A 12,728-nucleotide genomic window follows, 5' to 3' on the forward strand; every position below is an offset into this window, starting at 1 on the left:
CGGGGATGAGCGAAAGGGGGCAGGGCGGGGCTGAGCGGAGGGGGCGGGGCGGGGCTGAGCGGAGGGGGGCGTGGCGGGGGGGGCGGGGCTGAGCAGAAGGGGCTGAGCGGAGTGGGGCGTGGCTGAGCGGAGTGGGGCGTGGCTGAGCGGAGGGGGGCGGGGCTGAGCGGAGGGGGGCGGGGCGGGGCTGAGCGGAGGGGTGCGGGGCGGGGCGGACGGGGGCGGGGCTGAGCGGAGGGGGGCGGGGCTGAGCGGAGGGGGGCGGGGCTGAGCGGAGGGGGGGGCGGGGCTGAGCGGAGGGGGGGGGCGGGGCTGAGCGGAGGGGGGGGGCGGGGCTGAGCGGAGGGGGGGGGCGGGGCTGAGCGGAGGGGGGCGGGCCCAGTCCTACTGGGATTTAACAGACGGTCGAAGCAGCTCAGTGAAAGTTGTCCCATTGAGAACCTGATAGGGGTGAAAAATCGCCGGCAGGAGAGCGGAACCGGGAGCGGGCCTGGCCTTTGGCTGGAGCCAGCGGCCTGACGGAGGGGCGACGGCTGCGCCGCTCAGGCGGCCGGTGTTGCCGAGTGAGGAAGCGATGCGGCGGCGCTGATAAGTCGAGGCCTGGGAGGAGGTGAAAATGGTGTCGGTGAGGAGGGCGCTCCAGGAGCTGGGGCTGAGGCTAAGGTTTCACCTGGTCCGGGACATCGGTCGTCAATATCCTGTCTTCTGCTTCATAATTGTGCTGCTCACCCTTTCCACGCTGCTGTTCAACAGGTAAATAGATATCCCGGGCCTGGAGGGCCCCGGAGGAGGCCCTGCATTATCTGACAACAAGATTGCGAATTTACTGTTCTGGGTTTCAGACTATTGCCAAGGTGAGGCTGGAGTCCCAGCTGGTGAATAGAGTTTTGGAGTGAAGACCAAAAACCAGGGTTTAATTCTTTCCAGCATTTAATTGGAGGAAATACCTGCTCGCCCAATATTGGATAAGCAGTGTGACAACTCAGCAACTCTACATAGGCAGTACAAGATTAGTTTTCACATGATGTTTTTCAGGCACTGTATAAATTAGATATGGGAGGGCCAGGGACTGATCCTCAGGGGGAAGGAGGTACGTCAGATGTAGTGGTGCAGGAACAGGAAGAGAGACCATTACAAATGATATTCTGGCTATGATTAGATAAGAATGGAAGCAGCCGCAAGCGCTCAGTCCAAAGGCAGCGAAGAAGTGTTGAACACACACTTTGAGGAAGCACTGAGGTTGGCAAGGGAGCAGAATTTGCTCTGGGTGGGGGACTTGAATGTCCATCACCAAGAGTGGCTCGGTAGTACCACCACAGGCTGGGCCCTAAAGGACATTGTTGCTAGACTGGGACTGCAGCAGGTGGTGAGGGAACCAACAAGAGAGAAAAACATACTTGATCTCATTTCATAACCTGCCTGCTGCAGATGCATCTGGCCATGACAGTATTTGTAGAAGTGACCACCTTGTGGAGACAAAGTCCCGTCTTCACACAAAGAATACCTGCATCCTGTTGTGCGGCACTACCACCGTGGGACAGAGTTTGAATAGGTCTAGCAACTCAAGATTGGGCATCCATGAGGCACTGTGGGCCATCAGCAGAATTGTATTCAACCACAATCTGTAACCTATGGCCTGGATAGCATTGTGGATAGTACAATTGCTTCACAGCTCCAGAGTCCCAGGTTCGATTCTGGCTTGGGTCACTGTCTGTGTGGAGTCTGCACATCCTCCCCGTGAATGCGTGGGTTTCCTCCGGGTGCTCTGGTTTCCTCCCACAGTCCAAAGATGTGCAGGTTAGGTGGATTGGCCATGATAAAATTGCCCTTAGTGTCCATAATTGCCCTTAGTGTTGGGTAGGGTTACTGGGTTATGGGGATAGGGTGGAGGTGTTGACCTTGGGTAGGGTGCTCTTGTCAAGAGCCGGTGCAGACTCGATGGGCTGAATGGCCTCCTTCTGCACTGTAAATTCTATGATTACTCGATCATTACCACCAAGCCAGGGCATCATAGAATCATAGAATCCCTACAGTTCAGAAGGAGGCCATTTGGCCCATTGAGTATCCAAGCTCTGAGAGAGCACCTACCTAGACCCAATCTCCGACCCTATCCCCGGAACCCCATCTAAGAGCAATTTAGCATAGCCAATCCACCTAACCTGCACATCTTTGAACTGTGGGAGGAAACCCACGCTGACAGGGAGAAAATGCAAACTTTACACAGTCACCTTGTCTGAATTGAACCCGGGTCCCTGGCGTTGTGGGGCAGCAGTGCTAACTGACGTGCCACAAACCCTGGTTCAATGAAGAGTGCAGGAGAACATGCCGGGAGCAACATCAGGCATACTGAAAAATGAGGTGTCGACCCGATGAAGCTCCAACTACAACTTGTGTGCAACTTGAATAAGCATCAAGTAATAGGCAGAGCTAAGCGATTGCACAACAAACACATCAGATCTAAGCTCTGCAGTCCTGCCTCATCCGGCCATGAATGGTGGTGGACAATTAAACAACACACTGGAGGAGGAAGCTCTACAAATATCCCCACCTCTATGATGGAGGAGCCCAACACATGTACCAAAGACAAGGCTGAGGCATTCGCAACAATCTTCAACCAGAAGTGCTGAGTGGATGATCTATCTCCTCATGCTGCTCCGGAGATCCACAGCATCACGGGTGTCAGTTTTCAGCCAATACAATTCACTCCACATGATATCAAGAAATGGCCAAAGGCACTGGATACTGCAAAAGCTATGGGCCCGACAATATCCTCACAGTAACTTCATTGAAGCCTACTTGTGACAATAAGTGATTATTATTGGTAGTATTACTATCCAGGACAAAACAGTGACCCCCAAAGCCGGGATCAAACCTGGGAACTCGGTGCTGTGAGACAGCAGTGCTAACCACTACGCCGCCGTGCTGCCCTGATGATGGGAGACATAATGGAAAGAGGAACAGCACCAGAAGATAGAGACCATTTAAGGATTTTGGGGGAGTGGGCTGCTGGGTAGTGTTGAAGGAACAGGAGTTGAGTTGCATGACAAGATGAGGTCAGAGTGCATTAGGAAAGAAGTCGCTACCATGTTGAGCGTACGGACAAACAGCACCAGCTCTGAATATTTCCAGCTGCACAGAGGCAGGGTGCTCGTGGTCGCCACTGCTGGTCTGATTCGTAAGTTTGCGGACGACACAAAGGTAGGCAGAATTGCGGATAGCGGTCAGAGGATACAGCAGGATTTAGATCGGTTAGAGACTTGGGCGGAGAAATGGCAGACTGAGTTTAATCCGGATAAATGTGAGGTAATGCATTTTGGAAGGTCTAATACAGGTGGGAAATATACAGTATGTGTCAGAACCTTTAAGAATATTGACAGGCAGAGGGATCTGGTTGTACAGGTTTACAGGAAAGTGGCAACACAGGTGAAGCGGTTGGTCAAGAAGGCATATGCCATGCTTGCCTTCATCGGCCAGGGCATTGAGTTTACAAATTGGCAAATCATGCTGCAGCTGTATCGAACCTTGGGTCACACTTGCGAGTATAATGTTCAATTCTGGTCACCACAGGCACGGTGGCCTAGTGGTTAGCACAACCGCCTCATGGCGCTGAGGTCCCTGGTTCGATCCCGGCTCTGGGTCACTGTCTGTGTGGAGTTTGCATATTCTCCCCGTGTCTGCGTGGGTTTCGCCCCCACAACCCAAAAATGTGCAGAGTAGGTGGATTGGCCACGCTAAATTGCCCCTTAATTGGAAAAAATAATTGGGTAATCTAAATTTATATTAAAAAAAAAAATAAAAAAATTCCGGTCACCACACTACCAGAGGGATCTGGAGGCTTTAGAGAGGGCACAGAAGAGGTTTACCAGGATAATGCCTGGTATGTAGGGCATTAGCTATGAGAAGATGTTGGTTGATCTCGGTTTGTTCTCACTGGAACGACGGAGGTTGAGGGGCAACCTGACAGAAGTCTACAAAATGATGAGAGGCGTGGATACGCAGAAGCTTTTTCTCAGGGTGGAAGAGTCAATTACTAGAAGACATAAGTTAAGGTGCGAGGAGCAAAGTTTAGAGGATATAGAATCATAGAAAAGTTACAGCACAGACGGAGGCCATTCTGCCCATCCTGTCCATGCCGGCCTGAGGACATTCGGGTGCCCTTTCTAATCCCATCTTTCTGCACCAGGTCCATGGCGCTGTAGCTTCGAGCACTTGAGGTGCAGATCCAGGTACCTTTAAGTTTAGGGTCTCTGCCTCCACCACCAAATCGGACAGCGAATTCCGGACTCCCACTACCCTCTTGCGTAAAAAAAAAGTATTTCCTCGTGTTCCTTCTGCCACTTATCTGTGAGGGAAGTTTTTTTACACAGAGGGTAGTGGATGCCTGGAACCTGTTGCGAGAGTAGGTGGTGGAAGCAGGTATGATGAGAGATGTTTAACGGGCGTCTTGACAAATACATGAATAGAGGGGTACGGACTATCGTCACATGCATTAGTATACGGTGAAAAGTATTGTTTCCTGCATGCTGTACAGACAATGCATACCGTACATGGGGAAGGAAGGCGAGTCTGCAGAATGTAATGTTAGGGTGTAGAGAAAAGATCAACTTAATACGAGGTGAGTCCATTCAAAAGTTTGATGGCAGCAGGGAAGAAGCTGTTCTTGAGTTGGTTGGTACGTGACCTCAAACCTTTTTATATCTTTCCTGACGGAAGAAGATGGAAGAGAGTATGTTCAGGGTGCGTGGGGTCCTTACTTATGCTGGCTGCCTTTCCGAGGCAGCGGGAATTGCAGACAGAGCCAATGGATGGGAGGCTGGTTTGCGTGATGGATTGGACTACATTCACAACCGTTTGTAGATTCCTGCAGTCTTGGGCAGAGCAGGATCCGTACCAATCTGTAATACAACCAGAAGGAATGCTTTCTATGGTGCATCTGTAAAAGTTGGTGAGTCGTAGCTGACATGCCAAATTTCCTTAGTCTTCTGAGAAAGTTGGTGGGCTTTCTTAACTATAGGGTCAGCATGGGGGGACCAGAATAGGTTGTTGGTGGTCTGGTGATCTGGATACCTAAAAACCTGAAGCTCTTGACCCTTTCTACTTCGTTTCTGTTGATGTAGACAGCGGCATGTTCTCCACTACATTTCCTGAAGTCCATGATAATCTCCTTTTGTTTTGTTGACATTGAGGGAAAGATTATTGTCGTTGCACCAGTTCACCAGATTCTCTATTACATTCCTGTACTCTGTCTCGTCATTGTTTAGGATCCGACCCACTATGGTGATGTCATCAGCAAATTTGAAAATTGAGTTGGAGGGGAATTTGGCCATACAGTCAGTCATAGGTGTATAAGGAATATAGTAGGGGGCTGAGGACACAGCTTGTGGGGCACCAGTGTTGAGAATGATCGTGGAGGAGGTGTTGTTGCCTATACTTACTGATTGTGGCCTGTGGGTTAGAAAGTACAAGATCCAGTCGCAGATGGAGGAGCCAAGGTCCATGCCATGGAGTTTGGAGATGAGTTTCGTAGGAATAATGATGTTGAAGGCTGAGCTGTAGTCAATGAATACTACATTGTTATCTAGGTATTCCGGGGTTGAGGGCAGGGCCAGGGAGATGGCGTCTGCTGTGGACTTGTTGCAGCGGTAGGCGAACTGTAGTGGATCAAAGCAATCCGGGAGGCTGGAGTTGATTCGTGCCACTTCATGATGATGGATGTCAGAGCGACTGGACGATAGTCATTAAGGCATGCTGCTTGGCCTTTTTTGGTACAGGGATGATAGCCGTCTTCTTGAAGCAGATAGGGACCTCAGATTGTTGTAAAGAGAGGTTGAAGATGTCTGCGAATACACCCGCTAGCTGATCCGCGCAAGATCCGAGTGCTCATCCGGGTACCCCATTTGGGCCAGTGGCTTTCCGTGAGTTGACCTTCGAGAAGGCTGCTCTGACGTCTGCAGTGGTGATCTCAGATACAAGTTCACCCGCGGCTTCTGGGGGGAGAGCTTGCTCTCCCGGACGTTTTGCTCAAGCGGGCATAGAATGCATTGAGCTCATCAGGGAGGGGTGTGTTGGAGCCGCCGATTTTACAGGCCTTCATCTTGTAGCCCGTTATGTCTTGCAGACCCTGCTATCGTTGGCGGGAATCCATGTGGCAGCCTGGGACTTGAGCTTGGTCGGCTACTGACATTTGGCATCTTTAATGGATCTCAAATCATATCTGGCTTTCTTGTAGAGGTTAGGGTCGCCTGATATGAACGCCTCAGACCTAGACTTCGACAAGCAGTGGATATCCCTGTTCATCCAGGGTTTCCGCAAACATGCAGATTTGCTTCTTTGGCACACAGTCTTCTGCACACTAACTAATGAAATCAGTTACTGTGGTGGAGTACTCGTTCAGGCTGATCGCAGAGTTTTAAAATACTGACTCCGGAAGAGTTAAAGGTTTTAAGTTAAGGAAGAGAAACAGGGCTGGGGATGCGGCCGTTCAAACTGACCCAAACCAAGTTCAGGTACATGGGGATACAGAACGCCGCCACATGTTCTGCTTCTGCCCCAACCTCATCGGGTTCTGGACCACCTTCTTCGAGGCGATATTCAAGGTGGTCGGGGTGAAGATGGAGCCATGCCCTTCAGTGGCAGTCTCCTGGGTATCGGAGCATCTGGAGCTCTTTGTGGGGAGAGGGGCTGATACCCTGGCCATCGCCTCCCTTATTGCCCAGCTAAGACCTCTGCTTGGATGAAGGTTGGCAGCACCACCCACAATTGGCTCTCTGGCTAACGGAGTTTCTAAGACTAGAAAAAACAAAATAAAATTCGGCATCAGAGGATCAGAGGAAGGGTTCCACTACATGTGGAAAACATTAATCAACCTCTTTGAAAACCTGTTTGTCACCAGCAGCTGGCCGGGGGGTGGGGCGGGGGGGGGGGGATGTTGCGGGGTGGAAGGAGAAACAACCAGAGAAGGGAGGGGGATGTGGAACAGCCATGCCACAATGAGGCGAAGGTGAAATCTGCGCAACACATCGAGGGGTGCGGGTGCCCACATATGGCAACAGAGCAATGCTGCCATACAAAGGGTGTAACCGCAGTGCTAGAGCTATCTCCTATTTCTCTCCTTCCTGCAGTGTGGTACACGGTGGGTATCCGCCACTTCAGAATACAAAGGGGCAGCTCAGACTATACCTACACACGCTGGTCACTGCAATGTAAATAGACCACATCTCTGTTGTATTTTTTCTTTTGCCTTCAGTTTTGTTATATAAACACTATTTACAGATGTATAGTAAAAAGTTGTAAATTATTTATAGCCTCTGTTTGACTGACTCAACTGTATATTAGAACTGTATGATGATATGACTTGCCTGTTTATAAATTTAAAAACTCCCAATAAAACCATTTTTAAAAAAAAGAAAAGAAACTCGAAAAAGATGCCTGTTCAAGGCTAGGGCAGCTGGGATCTTTAGCGCAAGTTTGGTGGAGGGGACAGGGTGAGGGGGAGGGTGGGTGGAGTTTCAGAAGCCGTTTTTCAGGAGAGGAAAGAAGTCAGATGATCCCTTTAACCCGATCAGTCCACGTTGCTGTTTAATCTCTTTACGTGTTTTCCTAAGCCCGCACGCCTGCCATGTTCACATCATTTATTATTTTTCCTTTAACTATTTGTTTAATCTATTCTTCAATCACAAACTTCAGCAGTGCATCCCACACTTCTCAAGCCTCTGTAAAACCAAAGACTCTTCTGATATTTCTTCTAAATTTCTTATGCTAAATCTTTTGTGCATGTTCCATTAATCACAGGGTATGCATTCATAGAATGATAGAATCCCTACATTACAGAAAGAGGCCAGTCAGCCCATTGAGTCTGCACTGACCCTCTGAAAGAGCACCCCCACAAGCCCATCTCATCTGCACATCTTTGGGTACTAAGGGGCAATTTACCATGGCCAATCCATCTAACCTGTACATCTTTGGACTGTGGGGGCAGTATGTGGTTAGCACTGTTGCCTCATTGTGCCGAGGACCTGGGTTCGGTCCTGGGTCACTGCCCGTGTGGAGTTTGCACATTCTCCCCGTGTCTGCGTGGGTTTTACCCCCACAACCCAAAGTTGTGCAGGGTGGGTGGATTAGCCACACCATATTGTCCCTTAATTGGGGAAAAAAAAGAACTGGGTGCTCTGAATTTATAAAGAAATCTTTGGACTGTGGGAGGAAACTGGAGCACCTAGAGGAAACCCACGCAGACAAGGGGAGAAAGTGCAAACTCCGCACAGACAGTCATCCAAGACTGGAATCGAACCTGGGTCCCTGGCAATGTGAGGCAGCAGTGCTAACCACTGTGCAACCGTGCTGCTCCTTTGCTTTAACCTACTCTCCCATCCCTACATAATGCTAAACATCTTTGTCCAATAACTTCATAATCTTTTATTTGCTTTTCATTGTCAGTGTCTGAATGGATCTATACCATACATGTCCTTTTAACTACTTATTGTACCCCAAATGCAATTTATTTGAATGTTTGTAGAGATTAACCATTATGACATGCTGCTTACATCCACATAGAACATAGAACATTACAACGCAGTACGGGCCCTTCGGCCCTCGATGTTGCGCTGACCTGTGAAACCATCTGAAGCCTATATGACCTACACTATTCCATTTTCATCCATATGTCTATCCAGTGACCACTTAAATGCCCTTAAAGTTGGCGAGTCTACTACTGTTGCAGGCAGGGCGTTCTACACCCCTACTACTCTCCGAGTAAAGAAACTGCCTCTGACATCTGTCCTATATCTACCACCCCTCAATTTAAAGCTATGTCCCCTCGTGTTGGTCATCACCATCCGAGGAAAGAGACTCTCACTGTCCACCCTATCTAACCCTCTGACTATCTTATATGTCTCTATTAAGTCACCTCTCAGCCTTCTCCTCTCTAACGAAAACAACCTCAAGTCCCTGAGCCTTTCCTTGTAAGACCTTCCCTCCATACCAGGCAACATCCTAGTAAGTCTCCTCTGAACCCTTTCCAAAGCTTCCACATCCTTCCTATAATGTGGTGACCAGAACTGCACGCAGTACTCCAGGAGCGGCCGTACCAGAGTTATGTACAGCTGCAGCATGACCTTGTGGCTCCGAAACTCAATCCCCCTACTGATAAAGGCTAGCACCCCATATGCCTTCTTAACAGCCCTATTAACCTGGGTGGCAACTTTCAGGGATTTATGTACCTGGATGCCGAGATCTTTTTGTTCATCTACACTACCAAGAATCTTGCCATTAGCCCAGTACTCTGCATTCCTGTTACTCCTTCCAAAGTGAACCACCTCACACTTTTCCGCATTAAACTCCATCTGCCACCTCTCAGCCCAGCTCTGCAGCTTATCTATGTCCCTCTGTATCCTGTAACATCCTTCAGCGCTATCCACAATTCCACCGACCTTCGTGTCATCTGCAAATTTACTAATCCATCCTTCTACAACCTCTTCCAGGTCATTTATAAAAATGACAAACAGCAGTGGCCCCAAAGCAGATCCTTGCGGTACACCACTAGTAACTGAACTCCAGGATGAACGTTTGCCATCAACCACCACCCTCTTGTCTTCTTTCAGCTAGCCAATTACTGATCCAAACCGCTAAATCACCTTCAATCCCATACTTCCTTATTTTCTGCAATAGCCTACCGTGGGGAACCTTATCAAACGCCTTACTGAAATCCATATACACCACATCAACCGCTTTACCCTCATCCACCTGTTTGGTCACCTTCTCAAAAAGGTTTGTGAGGCATGACCTACCCTTCACAAAATCGTGTTGACTATCGCTAATCAACTTGTTCTTTTCAAGATGATTATAAACCCTATCTCTTATAACCTTTTCCAACATTTTACCCACAACCGAAGTAAGGCTCACAGGTCTATAATTACCAGGGTTGTCTCTACTCCCCTTCTTGAACAAGGGGACAACATTTGCTATCCTCCAGTCTTCCGGCACTATTCCTGTCGACAAAGACGACATAAAGATCAAATCTGGTAGGGATGGTATCAAAGCAAGAGAGATTGGCATTGACTGAAGGGTACATGCAACTGATGCAAAACCCCAGCAAAATAAAGTGGATTTTTAAAAACTGAAGCACATTTTGAAAGCGAGCAGTACCACCACTTTTGTTTCGTGATTGAAGAGGCAATGAGACCTTTTGAATCATCGACTGTAAAGCACAGAAAGAGGTCATTTGACCCATGAGCTTACGTCAGTTCTTTGGAAGAATAATATTAGCCACTCTTTCCTCATTGAGTCTATATCCACTCTTTGGAAGAACAAAACTACCCCACTCTTTCCCTATTAAGTCTACGTCAGTTCTTTGGAAGAACAATAATACCTCACTCTTTCCTGCTTCCTTGTAATTTGCTTTCCTCAGCTTTCCTTTGAAGGCGACTTCCACTTCCCGATCAGGCAGTGTGCTCCAAATCCTAACCACTCTATCTGCTTCATGTGCAAGGATGGTCATACTAATAAAGTGAGGGCCCTGGCACTTTTTAAAATTGGTGGTTTTTAATCTTTTCTACGTGATTATAATCTTGAGGGTATCCCTGATATTAGCACCTTCTTGGGGTTCCCAAGTTCCAACTTCCAAATGACTGAAAGTGATGCTGTGATTGTGGGAAACTGTTTGTGAACAACAGCATGATTTAGAAACAAGAGCACATCAGTTTGAAAACCTTGTTTTGTAGAGCAACCACCAACGGCAGTTCACCCAAATGTTCATCGAATGTCTTTCCAGTGTGTTTTTGAGACATTGAATTATTGCATATGTGAACAGTCTGCATTATGCGGGTGGCAGAGAGATTTAGGGGTGTGATGGGAATGACCAACTCTTAGTTTAGTTGTACTGAGTGGGCGGCATGTGGTGCAGTGGTTAGCACTGGGATTGCAGCGCTGAGAATCCGGATTCGAATCCCGGCCCTGGGTCACTGTCTGTGTGCTGTTTGCACATTCTCCCCATGTGTGGGGTGTCCACCCCCACAACCCAAAGATGTGCAGATTAGGTGGATTGGCCACACTAAATTGCCCCTTAATTGGGGAAAAAAATAATTGGGTACTCTAAATTTACAAATAAAAGTTTAGTTGTACTGAGTGGTTTTTGGTCAAATATAAAAGCAGATTATATTTTCAATAATTAAGTAGCAGTCATGCATCCATAAACCTATGACACTGCCGTTGCAACTTGAATGATATCACTCTGTTTCATCGAAAGGTATCTTCACATTCTTATGATGTTCTGGTCATTCCTCGCTGGAGTTGTCACTTTCTACTGTTCACTTGGACCTGACACGCTTCTGCCCAACATTCTCTTCACTATTGCGCGAAAACCAAAGGTAAATTTGAAGATTTTTATTTCCCGTTTTCTAACCCGGAAAATTTATTTAACCCCACTATTGTTTTCCAGGTAATATTGGTAAATATATGATTCATTTTCTTTTTCTGTTATGTGGAATATGGTCATCCTATCATTTCTCAGTGTCTATGCAGTATATAATATAGTTGTTATATCTTAATGCCACTGGTGTATAATGACACCATAACATTTTCTTTTGAAAATATTTTATTTAAGCATTTGTAATTTTTACAGTTTAACACTTTAACATTCCTTAAACAACCGCAGACGCACGCAAAAAAACTAAAAAATCCCCTACTACTGTTGTGCTTCTTTTCTACTTTGTCTTTTCTGTGGCTCTGTTCCAATTATGGCAATCTGTGAATTTGCCCTTCTTTCTATGTTATCTATGTCCAAATGCTTAGAGTCGGCAGGTATCAAATGATACCACTACAAGTTTCAACCGGCTATCGATCAAAGAGCCAAACACCAGTTAGTTAGTTCAAGGTCAAGGGTACTTTATTTACACACAATTAGTCATGCAACGTTGGGCACCAGGCTTAGGTCAGAAAACAGTGGCCGCTGTTCAATTCTGGATCTCTCGGGTTGGAAGGAGTAATTGCTGTTCAGCTGGGCTCATCCGCCTGGTAGTGGGCATTGAACTCTAGACTCGCTTCTGGTGTTGCTGCAATTGGCGATGGCCGTGACTGGGGTACCATGGCCAAGAGAGAGCAAACATATGGCAAACTCTTCTTCTTATACTCGGGGGTTTTCATGCTCTTTTGGGCGGTCCTTCGATTTGGGCCTTACTAATTGGGTGATCCCTGATCACTCTGTTCGATTCTTTAGCCAATAAGTGGGCGGGGATCTGGATGGCTGGGCGTGTCTCAAGCGGATACTGACCCTGTTGTTTGCGTTTCCCTTGAACAGGGAGTGGCGCCGAAATATCTGGGACAGTCCCGGTTGGTTGAGTACCAGTCCTTTGTTTTGGTGAAGATGGGCCATCAAATGCTAATCAGTCCCATTAAGATGCTGATTGGATGGAGTTTCGATACCGTCTGGACTTCTTGCTGAAAAATATGTATTTCAGGCTCTGAGCCTGCCCGAGTCTTGGCTTGTCCATTTTACCCGTTAGGCTTTGCGAGTTTCTCTGTACCTAGTTGGAAGTGGCCATCTCAGATGGCTACACTCCATCCTCTTGATCCTCAATGTGAAGCATGAAGGATCACAATACTGGGTCGTCTTTGTTCTCTGAAATGCCGGGTACCCTTAACCAAGGACAGGTTCTACTCTACTCTGTCCTATGGGTCCAAAAACATTTACCTAATTTTTCCGAAACAACACATATCTAAGAATTTCCAAGGGG

General features: G+C 47.7%; 1 protein-coding gene across 6 annotated transcripts in view; it reads left to right on the plus strand.

The window, feature by feature from the left end:
• Nucleotides 1-373: 373 nt before the first annotated feature.
• snx14 (sorting nexin 14) overlaps nt 374-12,728 on the plus strand; it is a 202,198-nt gene continuing 189,843 nt past the window's right edge. For 4 of the 6 annotated variants that reach the window (XM_038802712.1, XM_038802722.1, XM_038802742.1 and 1 more), the window contains exons 1-2: nt 374-753; nt 11,243-11,363. In XM_038802712.1, the coding sequence (XP_038658640.1) occupies nt 617-753; nt 11,243-11,363 (258 nt within the window). In that variant the 5' untranslated portion in view covers nt 374-616. The remainder of the gene's footprint in view (nt 754-11,242; nt 11,364-12,728) is intronic. The other 2 variants (XM_038802733.1, XM_038802751.1) reach the window with 1 other exon arrangement.

Source organism: Scyliorhinus canicula, chromosome 1 (genome assembly GCF_902713615.1).
Source record: "Scyliorhinus canicula chromosome 1, sScyCan1.1, whole genome shotgun sequence".
NCBI lineage: Eukaryota > Metazoa > Chordata > Chondrichthyes > Carcharhiniformes > Scyliorhinidae > Scyliorhinus > Scyliorhinus canicula.